At 52.5% G+C, this 25,151-nt stretch overlaps 2 protein-coding genes and 1 long non-coding RNA gene across 6 annotated transcripts in view; all 3 read right to left on the bottom strand.

The window, feature by feature from the left end:
• Positions 1–747: 747 nt before the first annotated feature.
• Positions 748–20,608, bottom strand: LOC115184039 (guanine nucleotide exchange protein smcr8a). Of its 2 annotated transcripts, none has more exons than XM_029745036.1 (9): positions 19,611–20,608; positions 19,151–19,333; positions 14,925–15,175; positions 14,030–14,838; positions 13,355–13,858; positions 12,662–13,244; positions 2,648–2,796; positions 1,417–1,770; positions 748–1,382 (listed from the first exon to the last, which is right to left on the bottom strand). In XM_029745036.1, exons 1-9 carry the CDS (start codon positions 19,785–19,787, stop codon positions 1,363–1,365), a joined length of 3,030 nt encoding a protein of 1,009 aa, XP_029600896.1. In that variant the 5' UTR covers positions 19,788–20,608; the 3' UTR covers positions 748–1,362. The 2 variants fall into 2 exon arrangements, with proteins under 2 accessions (XP_029600896.1, XP_029600894.1); XM_029745034.1 differs by having other exon boundaries at positions 748–1,770; positions 19,611–20,209; positions 20,354–20,607.
• A 148-nt stretch (positions 20,609–20,756) lies between these two features.
• Positions 20,757–25,151, bottom strand: part of mief2 (mitochondrial elongation factor 2) — a 21,813-nt gene continuing 17,418 nt past the window's right edge. For both annotated transcript variants that reach the window (XM_029745038.1, XM_029745037.1), the window contains exon 9: positions 20,757–21,772. In XM_029745038.1, the coding sequence (XP_029600898.1) occupies positions 21,286–21,772 (487 nt within the window). In that variant the 3' untranslated portion in view covers positions 20,757–21,285. The remainder of the gene's footprint in view (positions 21,773–25,151) is intronic.
• LOC115184041 (uncharacterized) lies at positions 22,115–23,890 on the bottom strand. 2 transcript variants are annotated; one of them, XR_003874168.1, is made up of 2 exons: positions 22,602–23,890; positions 22,115–22,559 (listed from the first exon to the last, which is right to left on the bottom strand). It is a non-coding gene; the product is annotated as an uncharacterized LOC115184041 (long non-coding RNA). The 2 variants fall into 2 exon arrangements; XR_003874169.1 differs by having other exon boundaries at positions 22,690–23,890.

Genomic DNA, 25,151 nt, shown 5'->3' with positions numbered 1-25,151 from the left:
CTGTAGGAGGTAGCCAGTTAGCCTAGCCGTCTGTTCCCCTGTAGGAGGTAGCCAGTTAGCCTAGCGGTAGCCTGGCCGTCTGTTCCCCTGTAGGAGGTAGCCAGTTAGCCTAGCGGTAGCATAGCCGTCTGTTCCCCTGTAGGAGGTAGCCTGTTAGCCTAGCGGTAGCCTAGCCTCCTGTTCCCTGTAGGAGGTAGCCTGTTAGCCTAGCGGTAGCCTAGCCGTCTGTTCCCTGTAGGAGGTAGCCAGTTAGCCTAGCGGTAGCCTAGCCGTCTGTTCCCCTGTAGGAGGTAGCCTGTTAGCCTAGCGGTAGCCTAGCCGTCTGTTCCCCTGTAGGAGGTAGCCTGTTAGCCTAGCGGTAGCCTAGCCGTCTGTTCCCCTGTAGGAGGTAGCCAGTTAGCCTAGCGGTAGCCTAGCCGTCTGTTCCCCTGTAGGAGGTAGCCTGTTAGCCTAGCGGTAGCCTAGCCGTCTGTTCCCCTGTAGGAGGTAGCCTGTTAGCCTAGCGGTAGCCTAGCCGTCTGTTCCCCTGTAGGAGGTAGCCTGTTAGCCTAGCGGTAGCCTAGCCGTCTGTTCCCCTGTAGGAGTAGCCCTGTTAGCCTAGCGGTAGCCTAGCCGTCTGTTCCCCTGTAGGAGGTAGCCAGTTAGCCTAGCGGTAGCCTAGCCGTCTGTTCCTCGGCCGTCATTGAAAATTTGTTGAGAATTTGTTCTTAACTGACTTTCCTAGTTAAATAAAAGTAAATGGGAACGTTGCCTTTTAAAGCCAAGACACAAGTTTAAACATAAAATATTTTATTTTTTTACACGGCACACAAAAGTACACTGCATTAACACACACACACACACACACACACACACCAGTGAACATTTCATCAGACCTGCGCAACAATGGTTCAGTAACAGAACCATTCACACACACAGGGGGCCCGCTTCCCAAACGGCTCCCTGTTCCCTACATAGGAAGTAGTGTAAAGGGTCAGGGCTGTATATCTATGTTGTGGTATTTCTATGTAAAGGGACAGGGCTGTATATCTATGTTGTGGTATTTCTATGTAAAGGGACAGGGCTGTATATCTATGTTGTGGTATTTCTATGTAAAGGGACAGGGCTGTATATCTATGTTGTGGTATTTCTATGTGAAGGGACAGGGCTGTATATCTATGTTGTGGTATTTCTGTGTAAAATGAACAGGGCTGTATATCAATGCTGTCATATTTCTATGTAATGGGACAGGGCTGTATCTATGTTGTGGTATTTCTATGTAAAGGGACAGGGCTGTATCTATGTTGTGGTATTTCTATGTAAAGGGACAGGGCTGTATATCTATGTTGTGGTATTTCTATATAAAGGGACAGGGCTGTATATCTATGTTGTCGTATTTCTATGTAAAGGGACGGGTCTATGTTGTGGTATTTCTATGTAAAGGGACGGCACTGTAGGAGAAGCGGAGGGCCGGAGGACCACTTCCTGCGTGGTGCTGTTTGACGAGGTCAGACAGGAAGTGCAACACCCGGAGGTCGTCCTCCCCGCTGAAACCTCGCTCACGCAGAAAGTCCCTGCGACGCCGAGTCAGCGTGAAGTCATCGTCCTCCCTGGGGACGCTGGGAAGCTGAGAGTGGCGGCGACAGACGGGTGGTGCCTGACCCCCAGGTAAACTCTGAGCTCTACCCGAGGTTAGAGTTGAAAGGTCAGGAGAACAGGAGAACAGGTAAGCCTTAGCGGTCAACTCAGTGAGGCAGCTCTCCACGTGGAGAAGGTAGGTGCTGCCACGACCTGGACGTAACAAACAAACAAACAAACAAAAACAGTCAACACTCAGATAAACATTCAAATAGTTTAGTTGAAGATGCAGGTCAAGACATAAGACAGGTAATGCTGTGTTCATAGCCAAGTGGAAATGGGAATTTAAGACCACATTGGACTGGGATCTATTAATATTGTTTTTTGAACACTACAATTTGTTGACAGCTGTTGTTTTGGATTATGGTTGACACAGCTTGTTGGCCGTTAGTCAATTCCCACGACTCCGCCCCTCCCTCACCCCCGTCGCCACGACTCCGCCCCCCCTCACCCCCGTCGCCACGACTCCGCCCCCCCTCACCCCCGTCCCCCGTCGCCACGACTCCGCCCCCCCTCACCCCCGTCGCCACGACTCCGCCCCCCCTCACCCCCGTCGCCACGACTCCGCCCCCCCCTCACCCCCGTCGCCACGACTCCGCCCCCCCTCACCCCCGTCGCCACGACTCCGCCCCCCCCTCACCCCGTCGCCACGACTCCGCCCCCCCCCCTCACCCCGTCGCCACGACTCCGCCCCCCCTCACCCCCGTCGCCACGACTCCGCCCCCCCCCTCACCCCGTCGCCACGACTCCGCCCCCCCCCACCCCCCGTCGCCACGACTCCGCCCCCCCTCACCCCGTCGCCACGACTCCCCCCCCCCCTCACCCCCGTCGCCACGACTCCGCCCCCCCCTCACCCCGTCGCCACGACTCCGCCCCCCCCTCACCCCGTCGCCACGACTCCGCCCCCCCCTCACCCCGTCGCCACGACTCCACCCCCCATCCCCTCCGTCACAGAAGCCGCCATTGAGGTGAACTGTTGTAAATATGCACAAGACAAATCCCCCCCAAAAAGACTAATAATTTCACTAGCCTATCAGAGTGTGGGGGTTGGCCAGCCGGCCAATGAGGTGACCGTGGTAAGCAGGGCTTCTCAGTGTACGCTGGTCCAGGTCCAGCACCGCCAGGTATCGTCCGTAACGAACCAGAGAGTGAAGCATGCTGGGAGCTGTAGGAGACGTCCTGGGGAGAGAGAAAGAAAGATGGTCGTTATTTACTGTACCCCTCTCTAGTCCCGTACCCCTTCACCTCCAGCTGTACCCCCTCTAGTCCCCGTACCCCTTCACCTCCAGCTGTACCCCCTCTAGTCCCGTACCCCTACACCTCCAGCTGTACCCCCTCTAGTCCCGTACCCCTTCACCTCCAGCTGTACCCCCTCTAGTCCCGTACCCCTTCACCTCCAGCTGTACCCCCTCTAGTCCCGTACCCCTTCACCTCCAGCTGTACCCCCTCTAGTCCCGTACCCCTTCACCTCCAGCTGTACCCCCTCTAGTCCCGTACCCCTTCACCCCCAGCTGTACCCCCTCTAGTCCCGTACCCCTTCACCTCCAGCTGTACCCCCTCTAGTCCCGTACCCCTTCACCTCCAGCTGTACCCCCTCTAGTCCCCGTACCCCTTCACCTCCAGCTGTACCCCCTCTAGTCCCCGTACCTACCCCTTCACCTCCAGCTGTACCCCCTCTAGTCCCGTACCCTTCACCTCCAGCTGTACCCCCTCTAGTCCCGTACCCCTTCACCTCCAGCTGTACCCCCTCTAGTCCCGTACCCCTTCACCTCCAGCTGTACCCCCTCTAGTCCCGTACCCCTTCACCTCCAGCTGTACCCCCTCTAGTCCCGTACCCCTTCACCTCCAGCTGTACCCCCTCTAGTCCCCGTACCCCTTCACCTCCAGCTGTACCCCCTCTAGTCCCGTACCCCCTTCACCTCCAGCTGTACCCCTCTAGTCCCGTACCCCTTCACCTCCAGCTGTACCCCCTCTAGTCCCCGTACCCCCTCCCCCTCCACTGTACCCCCTCTAGTCCCCGTACCCCTTCACCTCCAGCTGTACCCCCTCTAGTCCCCGTACCCTTCACCTCCAGCTGTACCCCCGCTTAGTGCCCCGTACCCCCTTCACCTCCAGCTGTACCCCTCTAGTCCCCGTACACCCTTCACCTCCAGCTTAACCCCCTCTAGTCCCCCGTACCCCTTCACCTCCAGCTGTACCCCCTCTAGTCCCCGGACCCCTTCACCTCCAGCTGTACCCCCTCTAGGTCCCGTACCCCTTCACCTCCAGCTGTACCCCCTCTAGTCCCGTACCCCTTCAAACCGCCAGCTGTACCCCGCTTAGTCCCCCGTACCCCTTCACCTCCAGCTGTACCCCCTCTAGTTTCCCGTACCCCTTCACCTCCAGCTGTACCCCTCTAGTCCCCGACCCCTTCACTCCAGCTGTACCCCCTCTAGGACCCCGTACCCCTTCACCTCCAGCCTGTACCCCTCCTAGACCCCCGTACCCCTTCACCTCCAGCTGTACCCCCTCTAGTCCCGTACCCCTTCACCTCCAGCTGTACCCCCTCTAGTCCCGTACCCCTTCACCTCCAGCTGTACCCCCTCTAGTTCCCCGTAAACCCCTTCCCTCACTGTACCCCCTCTAGTTTTCCGACCCTTGCACCTCCAGCTGTACCCCCCTCTAGTCCCCGTACCCCTTCACCTCCAGCTGTACCCCCTCTAGACCCCGTACCCCTTCACCTCCAGCTGTACCCCCTCTAGGACCCCGTACCCCTTCACCTCCGCTGTACCCCTCTAGTCCCCCGTACCCCTTCACCTCCAGCTGTACCCCCTCTGTCCCGTACCCCTTCACCTCCAGCGTACCCCCTCTAGTCCCGTACCCCCTTCACCTCCAGCTGTACCCCCTCTAGTCCCGTACCCCTTCACCTCCAGCTGTACCCCCTCTAGTCCCCGTACCCCCTTCACCCCCCGCTGTACCCCCTCTAGTCACCCGTAGCCCCTTCACCCCTCCAGCTGTACCCCCTCTAGTCCCCGTAACCCCTTCACCTCCACTGTACCCCCTCTAGTCCCGTACCCCTTCACCTCCAGCTGTGTACCCCCTCTAGCCCGTACCCTTCACCCTACCGCTGTACCCCCTCTAGATCCCCGTACCCTTCACCCCAGCTGTACCCCCTCTAGACCCCCGTACCCCTTCACCTCCAGCTGTAACCCCCTCTATCCCTACCTCCCCTTCACCTCCAGCTTACCCCCTCTAGTCCCGTACCCCTTCACCTCCAGCTGTACCCCCTCTAGTCCCTTACCCCTTCACCTCCAGCTGTACCCCCTCTAGTCCCCGTAACCCCTTCAACCTCCAGCTGTCCCCCCTCTAGCCCCACGTACCCCTTCACCTCCAGCTGTACCCCCCTCTAGTCCCCGTACCCCTTCACCTCCAGCTGTACCCCCCTCTAGTCCCGTACCCCTTCACCTCCAGCTGTACCCCCTCTAGTTCCCCGTACCCCTCACCTCCACTGTACCCCCTCTAGTCCCCGTACCGCCCCTTCACCTCCAGCTGTACCCCCTCTAGTCCCCGTACCACCCTTCCCCTCTAGCCCTGTACCCTCCCAGCTGTACCCCCTCTAGTCCCGTACCCCTTCACCCTCCAGCTGTACCCCCTCTAGTCCCGTACCCCTTCACCTCCAGCTGTACCCCCTCTAGTCCCGTACCCCTTCACCTCCAGCTGTACCCCCTCTAGTCCCGTACCCCTTCACCTCCAGCTGTACCCCCTCTAGTCCCCGTACCCCTTCACCCTCCAGCTGTACCCCCTCTAGACCCCGTACCCCTTCACCTCCAGCTGTACCCCCTCTAGTCCCGTACCCCTTCACCTCCAGCTGTACCCCCTCTAGTCCCTGTACCCCTTCACCTTCAGCTGTACCCCCTCTAGTCCCGTACCCCTTCACCTCCAGCTGTACCCCCTCTAGTCCCGTACCCCTTCACCTCCAGCTGTACCCCCTCTAGTCCCCGTACCCCTTCACCTCCAGCTGTACCCCCTCTAGTCCCGTACCCCTTCACCTCCAGCTGTAACCCCTCTAGTCCCGTACCCCTTCACCTCCAGCTGTAACCCCCTCTAGTCCCGTACCCCTTCTCCTCCAGCTGTACCCCCTCTAGTTCCCCGTACCCCTTCACCTCCAGCTGTACCCCCTCTAGTCCCCGTACCCCTTCACCTCCAGCTGTACCCCCTCTAGTCCCCCGTACCCCTTCACCTCCAGCTGTACCCCCTCTAGTCCCCGTACCCCTTCACCTCCAGCTGTACCCCCTCTAGTCCCGTACCCCTTCACCCTCCAGCTGTACCCCTCTAGTCCCGTACCCCTTCACCTCCAGCTGTACCCCCTCTAGTCCCGTACCCCTTCACCTCCAGCTGTACCCCTCTAGTCCCGTACCCCTTCACCTCCAGCTGTACCCTCTCTAGTCCCGTACCCCATCACCTCCAGCTGTACCCCCTCTAGTCCCCGTACCCCATTCACCTCCAGCTGTACCCCCTCTAGTCCCGTACCCCTTCACCTCCAGCTGTACCCCCTCTAGTCCCGTACCCCTTCACCTCCAGCTGTACCCCCTCTAGTCCCGTACCCATTCACCTCCAGCTGTACCCCTCTAGTCCCCGTACCCCTTCACCTCCAGCTGTACCCCCTCTAGTCCCCGTACCCCTTCACCTCCAGCTGTACCCCCTCTAGTCCCCGTACCCCTTCACCTCCAGCTGTACCCCCTCTAGTCCCCGTACCCTTCACCTCCAGCTGTACCCCCTCTAGTCCCGTACCCCTTCACCTCCAGCTGTACCCCCTCTAGTCCCCGTACCCCTTCACCTCCAGCTGTACCCCCTCTAGTCCCGTACCCCTTCACCTCCAGCTGTACCCCCTCTAGTCCCGTACCCCTTCACCTCCAGCTGTACCCCCTCTAGTCCCGTACCCCTTCACCTCCAGCTGTACCCCCTCTAGTCCCGTACCCCTTCACCTCCAGCTGTACCCCCTCTAGTCCCGTACCCCTTCACCTCCAGCTGTACCCCCTCTAGTCCCGTAACCCTTCACCTCCAGCTGTACCCCCTCTAGTCCCGTTACCCCTTCACCTCCAGCTGTACCCCCTCTAGTCCCGTACCCCGTCACCTCCAGCTGTACCCCCTCTAGTCCCGTACCCCTTCACCTCCAGCTGTACCCCCTCTAGTCCCGTACCCCTTCACCTCCAGCTGTACCCCCTCTAGTCTCCGTACCCCTTCACCTCCAGCTGTACCCCCTCTAGTCCCGTACCCCTTCACCTCCTAGCGTACCCCCTTAGTCTCCCGTACCCCTTAACCTCCAGCTGTACCCCCTCTAGTCCCGTACCCCTTCACCTCCAGCTTACCCCCCTCTAGTCCCGTACCCCTTCACCTCCAGCTGTACCCCCCTTCTAGTCCCCGTACCCCTTCACCTCCAGCTGTACCCCCTCTAGTCCCCGTACCCCTTACCCTCAGCTGTACCCCCTCTAGTCCCCGTACCCCTTCACCTCCAGCTGTACCCCCTCTAGTCCCCGTACCCCTTCACCTCCACCTGTAGTCCCATTCCCGTACCCTTCACCTCCAGCTGTACCCCTTAGCCCCGTACCCCTTCACCCTCCAGCTGTACCCCCTCTAGTCCCGTACCCCTGTCACCTCCAGCTGTACCCCCCTCTAGTCCCGTACCCCTTCACCTCCAGCTGTACCCCCTCTAGTCCCCGTACCCGTCACCTCCACTGTAACCCCCTCTAGTCCCCGTACCCCTTCACCTCCAGCTGTACACCCCTCTAGTCCCGTACCCCTTCACCTCCACTGTACCCCCTCTAGTCCCCGTACACCCCTTCACCTCCAGCTGTACCCCCCTCTAGTCCCGGACCCCTTCACCTCCAGCTGTACCCCCTCTAGTCCCGTACCCCTTCACCTCCAGCTGTACCCCCTCTAGTCCCCGTACCCCTTCACCTCCAGCTGTACCCCCACTAGTCCCGTACCCCTTCACCCTCCAGCTGTACCCCCTCTAGTCCCCGTACCCCTTCACCTCCAGCTGTACCCCCTCTAGTCCCCGTACCCCTTCACCTCCAGCTGTACCCCTCTCTAGTCCCGTACCCCTTCAAAACATTAACCATCCAGCTGTACCCCCTCTAGTCCCATACCCCTTCACCTCCAGCTGTACCCCCTCTAGTCCCCGTACCCCTTCACCTCCAGCTGTACCCCCTCTAGTCCCCGTACCCCTTCACCTCCAGCTGTACCCCCTCTAGTCCCGTACCCCTCCAAAACATTCCACCTCCAGCTGTACCCCCTCTAGTCCCGTACCCCTTCAAAACATTCACCATCCAGCTGTACCCCCTCTAGTCCCGTACCCCTTCAAAACATTCACCATCCAGCTGTACCCCCTCTAGTCCCGTACCCCTTCAAAACATCCAGCTGTACCCCCTCTAGTCCCGTACCCCTTCAAAACATTCACCCTCCAGCTGTACCCCCTCTAGTCCCCGTACCCCTTCACCTCCAGCTGTACCCCTCTAGTCCGTACCCCTTCACCTCCAGCTGTACCCCCTCTAGTCCCGTACCCCTTCACCTCCAGCTGTACCCCCTCTAGTCCCGTACCCCTTCACCTCCAGCTGTACCCCCTCTAGTCCCGTACCCCTTCACCTCCAGCTGTACCCCCTCTAGTCCCGTACCCCTTCACCTCCAGCTGTACCCCCTCTAGTCCCGTACCCCTTCACCTCCAGCTGTACCCCCTCTAGTCCCGTACCCCTTCACCTCCAGCTGTACCCCCTCTAGTCCCCGTACCCCTTCACCTCCAGCTGTACCCCCTCTAGTCCCCGTACCCCTTCACCTCCAGCTGTACCCCCTCTAGTCCCGTACCCCTTCACCTCCAGCTGTACCCCCTCTAGTCCCGTACCCCTTCACCTCCAGCTGTACCCCCTCTAGTCCCGTACCCCTTCACCTCCAGCTGTACCCCCTCTAGTCCCCGTACCCCTTCACCTCCAGCTGTACCCCCTCTAGTCCCCGTACCCCTTCACCTCCAGCTGTACCCCCTCTAGTCCCCGTACCCCTTCACCTCCAGCTGTACCCCCTCTAGTCCCGTACCCCTTCACCTCCAGCTGTACCCCCTCTAGTCCCCGTACCCTTCACCTCCAGCTGTACCCCCTCTAGTCCCGTACCCCTTCACCTCCAGCTGTACCCCCTCTAGTCCCGTACCCCTTCACCTCCAGCTGTACCCCCTCTAGTCCCCGTACCCCTTCACCTCCAGCTGTACCCCTCTAGTCCCGTACCCCTTCACCTCCAGCTTTACCCCCTCTAGTCCCCGTACCCCTTCACCTCCAGCTGTACCCTCTAGTCCCGTACCCCTTCACCTCCAGCTGTACCCCCTCTAGTCCCCGTACCCCTTCACCTCCAGCTGTACCCCCCTCTAGTCCCCGTACCCCTTCACCTCCAGCTGTACCCCCTCTAGTCCCCGTACCCCTTCACCTCCAGCTGTACCCCTCTAGTCCCGTACCCCTTCACCTCCAGCTGTACCCCCTCTAGTCCCCGTACCCCTTCACCTCCAGCTGTACCCCCTCTAGTACCGTACCCCTTCACCTCCAGCTGTACCCCCTCTAGTCCCCGTACCCCTTCACCTCCAGCTGTACCCCCTCTAGTCCCGTACCCCTTCACCTCCAGCTGTACCCCCTCTAGTCCCCGTACCCCTTCACCTCCAGCTGTACCCCCTCTAGTCCCAGTACCCCTTCACCTCCAAGCTTGTACCCCCTCTAGTCCCCGTACCCCTTCACCTCCAGCTGTACCCCCTCTAGTCCCGTACCCCTTCACCTCCAGCTGTACCCCCTCTAGTTCCCCGTACCCCTTCACCTCCAGCTGTACCCCCTCTAGTCCCGTACCCCTTCACCTCCAGCTGTACCCCCTCTAGTCCCGTACCCCCTCACCTCCAGCTGTACCCCCTCTAGTCCCGTACCCCTTCACCTCCAGCTGTACCCCTCTAGTCCCGTACCCCTTCACCTCCAGCTGTACCCCCTCTAGTCCCGTACCCCTTCACCTCCAGCTGTACCCCCTCTAGTCCCCGTACCCCTTCACCTCCAGCTGTACCCCCTCTAGTCCCCGTACCCCTTCACCTCCAGCTGTACCCCCTCTAGTCCCGTACCCCTTCACCTCCAGCTGTACCCCCTCTAGTCCCGTACCCCTTCACCTCCAGCTGTACCCCCTCTAGTCCCGTACCCCTTCACCTCCAGCTGTACCCCCTCTAGTCCCCGTACCCCTTCACCTCCAGCTGTACCCCCTCTAGTCCCCGTACCCTTTCAAAACATTCACCCTCCAGCTGTACCCCCTCTAGCACCAGGGTCAGCGCAATCTCAAATGTTGTTTTTTGCCATCATTGTAAGCCTGCCACACACACACACACACACACACACACTATACGATACATTTATTAAAACATAAGAATAAGTTTTGGTCACAACTCGTCTCGTGGGAAGTGACATAGAGCTCTTAAAGGACCAGGGGCACAAATAATAATAATAATATAATTCAGCTCTTTATTTAACCATCTTACATATAAAACCTTATTTGTTAATTGTGAATAACTCAGCGCAGGTTAATGAGAAGGCTGTGTTTGAAAGGATGAACAGCATAACTCTGTAACGTTGGGTTGTATTGGACAGAGTCTCAGTCTTAAAATCATTTTCCACACACACAGTCTGCACCTGTATTTAGTTTTTCATGCTAGTGAGGGCCGAGAATCCACTTTCACATTAGGTACAAAGGGCATCAGTGTCTTAATAACAGCGCGATTTGCCAAGGCAGGATACTCTGAGCGAAGCCCTATCCAGAAATCTGGCAGTGGCTTCTGATTTTAAATTACAATTTCTCTCAGAACCGCTTGTTGCAAATTTCGATGAGGCTCTCCTTGTTCAGATATCGGTAAGTGGACCGGAGGAAGGGGGAATGAACGGGATAACGAATCCAGTTGTTTGTGTCGTCCGTTTCGGGAAAATACCTGCAAAAATTCAGGTGCTTCGCTGAGTCACGTTTGACGTTTGTCCGTAAGTTTGAGTTTATTTGAAACACAAAAACAAAAACAAAAAAATCATACAATAATGAAAAGACCTGTGTGTTTTCCTTGTTAATAGACAGAGAAGAGCTCCAACTTCTTAAAATCATAGCCTCAATTTTGTCCCTACACATTTGAATATAGTTGCGGAGAGTCCCCCTGTTAATTATAGATTCAGATCATTCAGGTGAGGATAAAAACATCAGCCAGATTTGACCAGTCGCGTGAGAAACTCGTCATCTAAGTCAAGCGGTCAGACAAGTGAAAATTATGGTCAGTAAAGAAAACTTTTAAGCTCGTCTCACAATTTAAAAAAAAAATGCGTCAATACTTTGTCCCCTTGATAACCCTTCTGTATGTTGTTGATAATGGAATTTATACGTCTAAGGTTTTGACTAAAATGATTCCACCCTAAAAACCGTATAACTGAGTGATAATAAGACTAATTCTCTTAAATGTGCGCGCATAGGATGAGCTAAGACTTTACTATTTAGCAATGTAAGTGAGACATTCAAGGAGAAGGGGAACTGTTAACAGACAACAGACAACTTGTGACCACTGTGAAACTGAGAACAGGAAGAAGAAAAGCATTAGGCTTACGGTAGATGATGTACCATGTTGCAGGATATGATAAGCAGCGTATGTATTGGAGGAAAACTTGTAAAACAGCATTGACAATGTTAGAGAAGAGGAGAGGGGCATTTTATATGACGAAATGTGTAATATAAAAAGGCTGTGTGCGCATTGTATGAATTTCTGTAAATAAACATTACGATCATTGTAAGCTGGGTCTCCGTGTGTTTCGTTCAAACCGGAATCTTACAAATTCTGGGTTTCAGACTGAGTAGTTTAATTGAATTTCAGACGGAGTAGTTTAATTGAATTTCAGACTGAGTAGTTTAATTGAATTTCAGACTGAGTAGTTTAATTGAATTTCAGACTGAGTAGTTTAATTGAATTTCAGACTGAGTAGTTTAATTGAATTTCAGACTGAGTAGTTTAATTGAATTACAGACAGTAAATTTAATTGAATTTCAGACTGAGTAGTTTAATTGAATTTCAGACTGAGTAGTTTAATTGAATTTCAGACTGAGTAGTTTAATTGAATTACAGACAGTAAATTTAATTGAATTTCAGACTGAGTAGTTTAATTGAATTTCAGACTGAGTAGTTTAATTGAATTTCAGACTGAGTAGTTTAATTGAATTTCAGACTGAGTAGTTTAATTGAATTACAGACAGTAAATTTAATTGAATTACAGACTGAGTAGTTTAATTGAATTTCAGACTGAGTAGTTTAATTGAATTTCATTGAGAACTTAATTCTCCTAACAGTTGTATAAGCGTTACATCGTTAGATAATGCAGAAAATAGACAAGAGTTCAGGGGCCTTTTTGCTTTAAAACAAAGTTAACCATTTTTCGCTGTAGTGTCCAAAAACGTCTTTCTAAGCTTGTCAGTCATTCCCTTGGCAGCGAGAGCCTCTCGGTAGATGCTGCAGCGGACCCCAAGCGGCGTCGGGAGCTACTGTTTGTACTCGCGCTCGTTACCTCTCCACTATGTCACCCTGTCGTGGCTTTATAGCCATCAGTACAGATACCAACATGAGCAGCAGCTACGATTGGCTACATACGGACCGTTTAGGGGAATTTCCGCGAGAGAGAGTAACGGTTAATTGTGATTGGATGTTAATTATTTAAACTAGGCTTCCTGTATTTCACATTGTGTTGTTATTTCGCTGAACACTAAATGGTTTTTATTTTTATTTTATTTTATTTTTGTTGATGAAACGAAGCTACTCAAGGTGAGAAGAAAGAGAAAACTCACCTCGAGCTGTTGGAGAACTTGGGATAGGGGACGGCGTGTGGGCTGAGAAACGAGGGAACGTACAACACTACAGCACGACTATAAAAAAGGCCTGATAAAATCACCACTCAATATCACATTTGTAGCTGTCAGTCAGTCAGTCACAATTTACCCATGATACATCAGGGGTTTTCGATGCTGTGTTTTTTTTTTTTTTTACCTGTGGATTCCGATGAGTCTCCAGGTGAGCAGGTCCGTCAGCTGAAGAGGCGTGGCCAGGTCGGGCTGCACGGCGTCTCCGTAGCGACCGGGTGAAGGCAGGTAGAGCGAGAGGGCGGCGACAGTCTTCCTCACGGAACCCTCCTCTCCGCCAATCACCACCAGCGGCCGGCCGCTCAGCAGGCAGAACACGGCATTCTGGGAGAAAGAATTCTGACGCAGGAACCTGAGGGCTCCGAGACCCGCCTTCCTCCTCTGGCGCTGTCGTCGTCGCGGGTTACCGTTGCCGCGGAGACGTGCGGGGCCCAGAGAGGTAGGTGGAGAGGCGCTGCCGACGTAGGTCATACAGTCCGACCCCTCGTCTACGCTCAGCCTGTAAGGGGCGTCGTCTAGCAACCGCCGCCCCCCACCTGACCCGTGACCTTTAACTTCTAACCTCAGGGGGATAGAAAAGTTCACCTGGAGGTCAGCCGCCGCCGCCGCCGCCGCCCGCCTGCTGTCACGCCCAGCCTGACCTATGACCTCGCCGTTGGCATGGTGACCCTCGTACTGCTGGGAGGAGCCCTCTACTGGCACCTGGTGGACTGGAGACAGAAACTATATCAGTTAATAAAAGAGAGAAAAATCAGATAAATACACTGGAAGCATTTGGGATATGTCATTATTATTAAAGAGGACGAACAGACAGTCTTACCCAGAGTTCCCTGCGGCTCAGACGTAGGGGCCGGAGTGTCCCGTCTCTCTTGCTTCTCCTCCTCCTCCAATTCCTGGACTTCAATACCCAGGTTGCTGTGCGGCCGAGTGGGAGTGTCCTCTAGCTCCTCCTGTCCCTCCGTCTGGACTACATTACCCATGATTCTCTGGTGCCGAATGTGCTCCTCTTCCTCCTCGTGAACTACAATACCCAGGGTGCCGTGCTGCTGAATGGGCGTGTCCTCACCTGCCGCCTCCTCCTCCTCCTCCTCCTCCTCTTCCTGGATTACACTACCCATGATTCCATGCTCCTCAGGCTCCTCCTCTGTGATGGCGGTGAAGATGAGGAGGTCGTCGGGGAAGATGGAGTCCGAGGTGCTGATGACCTCAATGCTGTCCTCGCTGTTGGCCCTCCGCGCCAGGGACCGCAGGTCACGCCTCGTCCCCGCCTCCGCAGGGGTCCGACTCCGCAACTCATCACAGCCTTCACCCTGAACCGACAACTCTATAGGAGGAGAGGAAGAGGATAAACACACAGCCTTCACCCTGAACCCCCAAACCCCCCACCAGAACAACTCTATAGGAGGAGAGGAGGAGGAGGAAGAGGAGGAGGAGGAGGAAGAGGAGGAGGACAAACACACAGCCTTAACAACGTGAACGCAGGTTCTGAATTCACCTCTGAGTTCCACGTGGGTTAGTCCCTGTGTTCTATACGAGCGCTCCGTCCCCAGAACCTCAATGCTGTCTCCGCTGCTCACGCTGCCTGGTCTCGTCTCCGTGGTTACTTCTTCTCCCCCCGCAGGATCGAGTGTCGGCGCCGCCCCTCCACTTCCTGTCTCCAGCTTGATTGACACCTCCTCCACGCAAGAGAAGAACGACTCCATGCTCTGTGGTCCCGCCCACTCCACAGGATGCGACATCACGCCACTTCCTCCCTCTAGCCCCGCCCCTTCCTCCTCCAGGTCCTCCTCCTCCTCTTCCTGGTCCCAGAGCTGGAACAGGAAGTGTGTGTGTGAAAGCGTCCTGGAGAGCTTGCGCGTGACGCTGCGGTTGTGTAGAACACTCTGGTCTCCGCGAAGACGGCTTTCTGCGTTGCCCAGCTGATCCAGCGTCAGAGACAGGAAGTAGCAGTCGCTCAGCTCCTCCAACGGCTTCAGACGGCGGTCGAACCGCCTCGCTGACCAGCCCCCACCACCTAGCGACGCCCCGGAAACCAGCTGGGGGGTGTACGAGGGGGAGGGGGGATCTGGAGTCAAGGGGAGGGTCTCTGGGATCAGGGACGGGTCGTAGGGAAGAAAGCCAGGGTCTTTTAACTTCCTGTTGGGATAGGACGTGACCTGGTGGAGGAGGGATCTGTGGTCCAGGATGGATCGATCCACGCTGGCAAGCTCGTTGGCTGTCTTCTGCAGTTCAGCCTCCTCCCCGATCTCCGCACTCTCATCGGATATCCTTTGTAGCGCTGCGTGAAGGACGGATCGCGTGTACCTGTCAACGCAGAGAAGGATTTCAAAAAAACCTCACACAAACCAAACTCTGTGTTGGTGCGTAAACGTGTGTGTTTGTCCTCTTACTCCAGGTCTTGTAGCTTCCTGTGCAGCTCGCGGGCGAAGGCCCGTCGGTTTCCGGTCTTCAGGCACTCGGAGGCGCGGGAGAAGCGGAGCGACAGCTCCTGGAACTGCTGCATGATCTTCCTCTCGTCAGCGGAGACGTAGGCCATGCAGAACGGGCGGACGAAGCCTCGGGCCTCCAGGTCATACAGCGTCAGGTGGTGAACGTAGGCAAACGCACCTTCCTTAGAGTCACCCAGCACCACGCTGGAGTCCTGGAGGAAGAACACAACAATCTGCTCTGAGACACCCAGCACCACGCTGGAGTCCTGGAGGAAGAACACAACAATCTGCTCTGAGTCACCCAGCACCACCCTGGACGAAGGACTAACCACCTCCCCGAGACACCCAGCACCACCCTGGAGGAAGGACTAACCACCTCCCCCAGAGACACCCAGCACCACCCTGGAGGAAGGACTAACCACCTCCCCCAGAGACACCCAGCACCACCCTGGAGGAAGGACTAACCACCTCCCCCAGAGACACCCAGCACCACCCTGGAGGAAGGACTAACCACCTCCCCCAGAGACACCCAGCACCACCCTGGAGGAAGGACTAACCACCTCCCCCAGAGACACCCAGCACCACCCTGGAGGAAGGACTAACCACCTCCCCCAGAGACACCCAGCACCACCCTGGAGGAAGGACTAACCACCTCCCCCAGAGACACCCAGCACCACCCTGGAGGAAGGACTAACCACCTCCCCCAGAGACACCCAGCACCACCCTGGAGGAAGGACTAACCACCTCCCCCAGAGACACCCAGCACCACGCTGGAGGAAGGACTAACCACCTCCCCCAGAGACACCCAGCACCACCCTGGAGGAAGGACTAACCACCTCCCCCAGAGACACCCAGCACCACCCTGGAGGAAGGACTAACCACCTCCCCCAGAGACACCCAGCACCACCCTGGAGGAAGGACAAACCACCTCCCCCAGAGACACCCAGCACCACCCTGGAGGAAGGACTAACCACCTCCCCCAGAGACACCCAGCACCACCCTGGAGGAAGGACTAACCACCTCCAGGAATGAGACTAGTCTATATACTGACAGAGGACCGAGACTAGTCTATAGACTGACAGAGGACCGAGACTAGTCTATAGCCTGACAAAGGACCGAGACTAGTCTATATACTGACAGAGGACTGAGACTAGTCTATATACTGAGAGGACCGAGACTAGTCTATAGACTGACAGAGGACCGAGACAAGTCTATAGCCTGACAGAGGACTGAGACTAGTCTATATACTGACAGAGGACTGAGACTAGTCTATAGACTGACAGAGGACTGAGACTAGTCTATAGACTGACAGAGGACTGAGACTAGTCTATATACTGACAGAGGACTGAGACTAGTCTATATACTGACAGAGGACCGAGACTAGTCTATATACTGACAGAGGACTGAGACTAGTCTATATACTGACAGAGGACCGAGACTAGTCTATATACTGACAGAGGACTGAGACTAGTCTATATACTGACAGAGGACTGAGACTAGTCTATATACTGACAGAGGACTGAGACTAGTCTATAGACTGAGAGGACTGAGACTAGTCTATAGACTGAGAGGACTGAGACTAGTCTATAGACTGACAGAGGACTGAGACTAGTCTATAGACTGACAGAGGACTGAGACTAGTCTATAGACTGACAGAGGACTGAGACTAGTCTATAGACTGACAGAGGACTGAGACTAGTCTATATACTGACAGAGGACTGAGACTAGTCTATATACTGACAGAGGACTGAGACTAGTCTATATACTGACAGAGGACTGAGACTAGTCTATATACTGAGAGGACTGAGACTAGTCTATAGACTGACAGAGGACTGAGACTAGTCTATATACTGAGAGGACTGAGACTAGTCTATATACTGAGAGGACTGAGACTAGTCTATATACTGACAGAGGACTGAGACTAGTCTATATACTGACAGAGGACAGAGGACTGAGACTAGTCTATATACTGAGAGGACTGAGACTAGTCCATAGACTGACAGAGGACTGAGACTAGTCTATAGACTTACAGAGGACTGAGACTAGTCTATATACTGAGAGGACCGAGACTAGTCTATATACTGACAGAGGACTGAGACTAGTCTATATACTGACAGAGGACAGAGGACTGAGACTAGTCTATATACTGAGAGGACTGAGACTAGTCTATAGACTTAGAGGACTGAGACTAGTCTATAGACTTAGAGGACTGAGACTAGTCTATATACTGAGAGGACTGAGACTAGTCTATAGACTGACAGAGGACTGAGACTAGTCTATAGACTGACAGAGGACTGAGACTAGTCTATAGACTGAGAGGACTGAGACTAGTCTATATACTGACAGAGGACAGAGACTAGTCTATATACTGACAGAGGACAGAGACTAGTCTATAGACTGACAGAGGACTGAGACTAGTCTATATACTGAGAGGACCGAGACTAGTCTATATACTGACAGAGGACTGAGACTAGTCTATAGACTGACAGAGGACTGAGACTAGTCTATAGACTGACAGAGGACTGAGACTAGTCTATATACTGACAGAGGACTGAGACTAGTCTATAGACTGAGAGGACTGAGACTAGTCTATATACTGACAGAGGACAGAGACTAGTCTATATACTGACAGAGGACAGAGACTAGTCTATAGACTGACAGAGGACTGAGACTAGTCTATAGACTGACAGAGGACAGAGACTAGTCTATAGACTGACAGAGGACTGAGACTAGTCTATAGACTGACAGAGGACTGAGACTAGTCTATAGACTGACAGAGGACTGAGACTAGTCTATAGACTGACAGAGGACTGAGACTAGTCTATATACTGAGAGGACCGAGACTAGTCTATATACTGAGAGGACTGAGACTAGTCTATATACTGAGAGGACTGAGACTAGTCTATATACTGAGAGGACTGAGACTAGTCTATATACTGAGAGGACTGAGACTAGTCTATATACTGACAGAGGACCGAGACTAGTCTATATACTGACAGAGGACCGAGACTAGTCTATATACTGACAGAGGACTGAGACTAGTCTATATACTGACAGAGGACTGAGACTAGTCTATATACTGACAGAGGACTGAGACTAGTCTATAGACTGAGAGGACTGAGACTAGTCTATAGACTGAGAGGACTGAGACTAGTCTATAGACTGACAGAGGACTGAGACTAGTCTATAGACTGACAGAGGACTGAGACTAGTCTATAGACTGACAGAGGACTGAGACTAGTCTATAGACTGACAGAGGACTGAGACTAGTCTATATACTGACAGAGGACTGAGACTAGTCTATATACTGACAGAGGACTGAGACTAGTCTATATACTGACAGAGGACTGAGACTAGTCTATATACTGAGAGGACTGAGACTAGTCTATAGACTGACAGAGGACTGAGACTAGTCTATATACTGAGAGGACTGAGACTAGTCTATATACTGAGAGGACTGAGACTAGTCTATATACTGACAGAGGACTGAGACTAGTCTATATACTGAGAGGACTGAGACTAGTCTATATACTGAGAGGACTGAGACTAGTCTATAGACTGACAGAGGACTGAGACTAGTCTATATACTGACAGAGGACTGAGACTAGTCTTTAAACATCACAACAAAAGCCCCTGAAACACACACACGAGGGCCTGGAAGCAATGGGTCATCCTCAGTCCAATTTTCGGAGGTTTAGGTACATTGCTCCAGGGCACAATGTCAGCCGATGGCATCTAGGATGATGCCAACAGATTCCCCCCCGTCCCCCTCGGCGGAGCTGGGATTCAAACCGGCAAAAACCCGTCTTGGGTTGCTGAGTCGCTTGTCTAAAAACACCAGGCCGGCCTACCTCTGAGAAGGCCAGGCGAGGGAGGGTCCTGAGGGAAGGACGAGGTGTCCACCTACCTCTGAGAAGGCCAGGCGAGGGAGGGTCCTGAGAGACGGACGAGGTGTCCACCTACCTCTGAGAAGGCCAGGCGAGGGAGGGTCCTGAGAGACGGACGAGGTGTCCACCTACCTCTGAGAAGGCCAGGCGAGGGAGGGTCCTGAGAGACGGACGAGGTGTCCACCTACCTCTGAGAAGGCCAGGCGAGGGAGGGTCCTGAGGGAAGGACGAGGTGTCCACCTACCTCTGAGAAGGCCAGGCGAGGGAGGGTCCTGAGAGACGGACGAGGTGTCCACCTACCTCTGAGAAGGCCAGGCGAGGGAGGGTCCTGAGAGACGGACTAGCTGCCTGGTGGTGTGGCTGAGGGCCGGGGGCGACGGCTTGGTAGTCGACGGACATTAGGCGGAGAGAGAAATGGTTCAGGTCGAAGGAACCGATCAGTTTGGGGTCATCGGGGATGGTCCGGACAGGTAGGGGACCCACCTGGACAGGAGGACAGAATATATACACTGTTAGTATAATACACACACACACACACACACAAACACACACACACACACCACCATAAACACACACACACCACCATAAAAACACACACACACACACACACACACACACACACACAATAAAAACACACACACACACACACACACAATAAAAACACACACACAATAAAAACACACACACACACACCCCATAAACACACACACACACCATAAAAACACACACACCCACCCACACACACCCCTCCAGGTCCTACCTGTTCTGAGAACTCAGCCACCAGTATAAAGTCTCTGTTGAAACGGGCAGGTGAGGTCCAGGGGTGAGACGGAGGAAAGAGAGGAAGAGAGAACTCTCCTGGTAGATCCGGGGCTTCTGGGTAACCTCCCAAATCACCTTCATTGGTGAAGGCCAAGACATCAGGAGAGCCAATCATAATGTCCTAATCCCAGAGAGACTCCTGTGTTTATGTCTGTTACTGTTCAGTCCTTTTTCTTCCGTGTCCCTGTTAATAACTTTCCCCGGTGGGGAAAAAAAACCCGCTGTTATTTCCGTCCTTGAGTCCGGTTTTGGTACCGGGAGAGTTAAGCGTCACTCACTGACCGGGTAACTGATATTAAAAATAAAAATAAAAAAAGTCTTGCTTGTTGTGTTGTTGAAACTTAACAGAAGTTCAACTTAAAAAAAATTTAAAAAGCGGAAACAAATATGTTTAACTTTCACTTCTCATTTCTGTATTTCGGTCGGTCGGTCGGTCGGTGGATAAATAACAATATACTAAACGGAAAGTTCAACGTCAGAGCGAGGTGTGTTAACTTACCGACGTAGTATACAGTCTTAACGTCAACAACAGCTGTCCTGTAACAGAGACAAACAACAACAAAAACATGTTGTCAACACAAAGTAGCCTGCGAAACGGGTCCTGGAAGTTAACACCGAATCACATGGTCCGTGTCGCCCCGGGTTCCTCTTTCCGCCTCCCGTATTAGAGATGTATTTTACCGGAGGAGGGGAGTCGCAGCGTAGTGTGTGTTTCACGTCTTCAGACGGCGGGGTACAACTCCAACCATGTTAATTAAGCCATGTGACAGCTGCCGGTAGTGGAGCGAGGAGGAGGAACCGTTCACGCCCGGGGGGGATGAATCCGTCCCGAGACACCTCGAGGAGACTTGTGAAAGAGCATGAAGAACCGTTTCCGGTGTCCGGTAGAGTTATGTGAATTCAGTCCTCGGCGGAGACGCATCATTTTGGGTATAAAATAACGGGATTGATTTGTGGAGGGAGGAGGGGAGGAAAAAAGCAGCTATTTTACTGATGCGAGCTGGGATTTGTAGTTCAATCATAACCCGAAAGGACTACAATTTTAACTTTAAATAAATGGAACATGAAAAGTTTTTTTTTTTTAATTAATAAACAGAAAATGTTGGATTTAACTTGACAGAATTATATCACCTAAACATGTAAATAATAATGAGGATATTTAACATCAGTAGTTCAGAAAAAAACATTTTATTTTTAAAATCACTCTTCAAACTTAAAAAAACAACAGCAAAAGTCGTTCAAAAAAAAAAATACACAAACAGAAACAAAAGAAAGTGAAAACTTTATTCAGTAGAAGGTGGGACCATATAATGATTTCATTAAACAGGTTAAAGGTTTTAAAGAAAAAATCAGATTTTATTAAGAGAAATTGGCAGAGGGCTTCTACACCTGCATTACTTGCTGTTTGGGGGGTTTTAGGCCGGTTTTCTGTACAGCACTTTGAGATTTCAGCTGATGTACGAAGGGCTATATAAATACATTTAATTTTAGACATAATTATCACTTTGTGTGTGTTGCTGTGCTAACTGGTGATAACTTTGTGTTGCCTTGTGTAGTACAGTCAGACCCATAGAGAACGATATCTATATATATCTATATCTATATCTATATTTCTATATCAGCAGAATGTCCGGTTCGGAGACGGCGCAGTACAACATAAAACCCATCTCATCAACCTCTTCATCCGTCATTCCGTTCAGCAAATTAACGCCGGACTTGAAGTAGCTAGGTAACACCCCTTCTTCCAGATAGCCAATCAGCTCCCAGACACACTGCTGGAACCGCCCACTCAGACAACCCTCCGACCAATCCGAGTCCTTGTCGCTGAGGTGGAGGATGAGGTTGACCAACGGCGCGGCGGCAAGGGGTCGAAGGGCGGGGCAGCGTCGACAGACGGCTTTGAGGGTTTTGAGGATGACGCGTCGGACCCCTCGGTCGGCCGAGTCCAGCTGAGCGAGACGCCGGGTCTCCCAGGGGTAGAGGGAGAGGTGCCAGGCGCTGTCCCAGGGACGGGTTAACTCTACCTGGGCAGTCAGGACCACGTCTGCCTCCCTCAACACCGGCACTACGGAGATGAAGAGGGGATCACCTCGCTCTGGTCTGGAGACACAGAGAGACATCAGTTATACATGAACCCTGACCTTTAACCCCTAACCCTAACTAACACAGTGACATATCAGTTATACATGAACCCTGACCTTTAACCCCTAACCCTAACTAACAGTTACATTCAGTTATATATTAACCCCGACCTTTAACCCCTATGGTGTTGAGAGAGACAGAGATACACATTAACCACAACCTTTAACCCTGAATACTTTTTTTAAAAGTCTCATGGAATGTAGTCCTACATTGAACACCACCCATTGGCTGCTACTGTAGACTGAATGATAGAATAGCTATTTCCATGTTAAAATATTATGGGATGCATTTTCTCCATTGTTTTTGATGGTAGGCCTACATTATCATCAAATAGCCACAGCAGCCTACTGGCCACTGATAAAACTGTGACTTAAAGTGTTCACAGTAAAACCCCCCTAGATATCTCAAGATGGCTGACAGATATGTGGCTGTCCCACCTAGATATCTCAAGATGGCTGACTGATATGTGGCTGTCCCACATAGATATCTCAAGATGGCTGACAGATATGTGGCTGTCCCACCTAGATATCTCAAGATGGCTGACTGACAGATATGTGTCTGTCCCACCTAGATATCTCAAGATGTCTGACAGATATGTGGCTGTCCCACCTAGATATCTCAAGATGGCTGACTGACTGATATGTGGCTGTCCCACCTAGATATCTCAAGATGGCTGACAGATATGTGGCTGTCCCACCTAGATATCTCAAGATGGCTGACTGATTGAGATATGTGGCTGTCTCACCTATATATCTCAAGATGGCTGACAGATATGTGGCTGTCCCACCTAGATATCTCAAGATGGCTGACTGACAGATAAGTGGCTGTCTCACCTAGATATCTATAGATGGCTGACAGATATGTGGCTGTCCCACCTAGATATCTCAAGATGGCTGACAGATATGTGGCTGTCCCCCCTAGATATCTCAAGATGGCTGACAGATATTTGGCTGTCCCACCTAGATATCTCAAGATGGCTGACAGATATGTGGCTGTCCCACCTAGATATCTCAAGATGGCTGACAGATATATGGCTGTCTCACCTAGATATCTGAAGATGGCTGACTGACTGAGATATGTGGCTGTCCCACCTGGATATCTCAAGATGGCTGACAGACAGATATGTGGCTGTCCCACCTACATATCTCAAGATGGCTGACAGACAGATATGTGGCTGTCCCACCTAGATATCTCAAGATGGCTGACAGATATATGGCTGTCCCACCTAGATATCTCAAGATGGCTGACAGATATGTGGCTGTCCCCCCTAGATATCTATAGATGGCTGACTGACAGATATGTGGCTGTCCCACCTAGATATCTGAAGATGGCTGACTGACAGATATGTGGCTGTCCCCCTTAGATATCTCAAGATGGCTGACTGATATGTGGCTGTCCCCCCTAGATATCTCAAGATGGCTGACTGATATGTGGCTGTCCCCCCTAGATATCTCAAGATGGCTGACTGATATGTGGCTGTCCCACCTAGATATCTCAAGATGGCTGACTGACAGATATGTGGCTGTCCCCCCTAGATATCTCAAGATGGCTGACAGATATGTGGCTGTCCCACCTAGATATCTATAGATGGCTGACTGATATGTGGCTGTCCCCCCTAGATATCTCAAGATGGCTGACTGATATGTGGCTGTCCCCCCTAAATATCTATAGATGGCTGACTGATATGTGGCTGTCCCCCCTAGATATCTATAGATGGCTGACTGATATGTGGCTGTCCCCCCTAGATATCTATAGATGGCTGACTGATATGTGGCTGTCCCCCCTAGATATCTATAGATGGCTGACTGATATGTGGCTGTCCCCCCTAGATATCTATAGATGGCTGACTGATATGTGGCTGTCCCCCCTAGATATCTATAGATGGCTGACTGATATGTGGCTGTCCCCCCTAGATATCTATAGATGGCTGACTGATATGTGGCTGTCCCCCCTAGATCTCTCTAGATGGCTGACTGATATGTGGCTGTCCCCCCTAGATATCTATAGATGGCTGACTGATATGTAGCTGTCCCCCCTAGATATCTATAGATGGCTGACTGATATGTGGCTGTCCCCCCTAGATATCTATAGATGGCTGATATGTGGCTGTCCCCCCTAGATATCTATAGATGCTGGCTGATATGTGGCTGTCCCCCCTAGATATCTATAGATGGCTGACTGATATGTGGCTGTCCCCCCTAGATATCTATAGATGGCTGACTGATATGTGGCTGTCCCCCCTAGATATCTATAGATGGCTGACTGATATGTGGCTGTCCCCCCCTTGATATCTATAGATGGCTGATATATGGCTGTCCCCCCTAGATATCTATAGATGGCTGACTGATATGTGGCTGTCCCCCCTAGATATCTATAGATGGCTGATATGTGGCTGTCCCCCCAGATATCTATAGATGGCTGATATGTGGCTGTCCCCCCTAGATATCTATAGATGGCTGACTGATATGTGGCTGTCCCCCCTAGATATCTATAGATGGCTGATATGTGGCTGTCCCCCCTAGATATCTATAGATGGCTGACTGATATGTGGCTGTCCCCCCTAGATATCTATAGATGGCTGACTGATATGTGGCTGTCCCCCCTAGATATCTATAGATGGCTGACTGATATGTGGCTGTCCCCCCTAGATATCTATAGATGGCTGACTGATATGTGGCTGTCCCCCCTAGATATCTATAGATGGCTGACTGATATGTAGCTGTCCCCCCTAGATATCTATAGATGGCTGACTGATATGTGGCTGTCCCCCCTAGATATCTATAGATGGCTGACTGATATGTAGCTGTCCCCCCTAGATATCTATAGATGGCTGACTGATATGTGGCTGTCCCCCCTAGATATCTATAGATGGCTGACTGATATGTAGCTGTCCCCCCTAGATATCTATAGATGGCTGACTGATGTGTGGCTGTCAACCCTAGATATCTTTAGATGGCTGACTGATATGTGGCTGTCCCCCCTAGATATCTATAGATGGCTGATATGTAGCTGTCCCCCCTAGATATCTATAGATGGCTGATATGTGTCTGTCCCACCTAGATATCTATAGATGGCTGATATGTAGCTGTCCCCCCTAGATATCTATAGATGGCTGATATGTGGCTGTCCCCCCTAGATATCTATAGATGGCTGACTGATATGTGGCTGTCCCCCCTAGATATCTATAGATGGCTGACTGATATGTGTCTGTCCCACCTAGATATCTATAGATGGCTGATATGTAGCTGTCCCCCCTAGATATCTATAGATGGCTGATATGTGGCTGTCCCCCCTAGATATCTATAGATGGCTGACTGATATGTGGCTGTCCCCCCTA

Source organism: Salmo trutta, unplaced genomic scaffold (genome assembly GCF_901001165.1).
Source record: "Salmo trutta unplaced genomic scaffold, fSalTru1.1, whole genome shotgun sequence".
NCBI lineage: Eukaryota > Metazoa > Chordata > Actinopteri > Salmoniformes > Salmonidae > Salmo > Salmo trutta.
This window is presented reverse-complemented; position numbering and strand designations above follow the sequence as displayed.

Coding starts and splice junctions, on each gene's coding strand:
- LOC115184039 (XM_029745036.1), bottom strand. CDS start 19,787: ATGATTGGCTCTCCTGATGTCTTGGCCTTCACCAATGAAGGTGATTTG. Junction 14,839..14,924: donor AGGAAGCTACAAGACCTGGA/GTAAGAGGACAA, acceptor CTGCGTTGACAG/GTACACGCGATCCGTCCTTC. Junction 13,859..14,029: donor AACCCACGTGGAACTCAGAG/GTGAATTCAGAA, acceptor CTCCTCCTATAG/AGTTGTCGGTTCAGGGTGAA.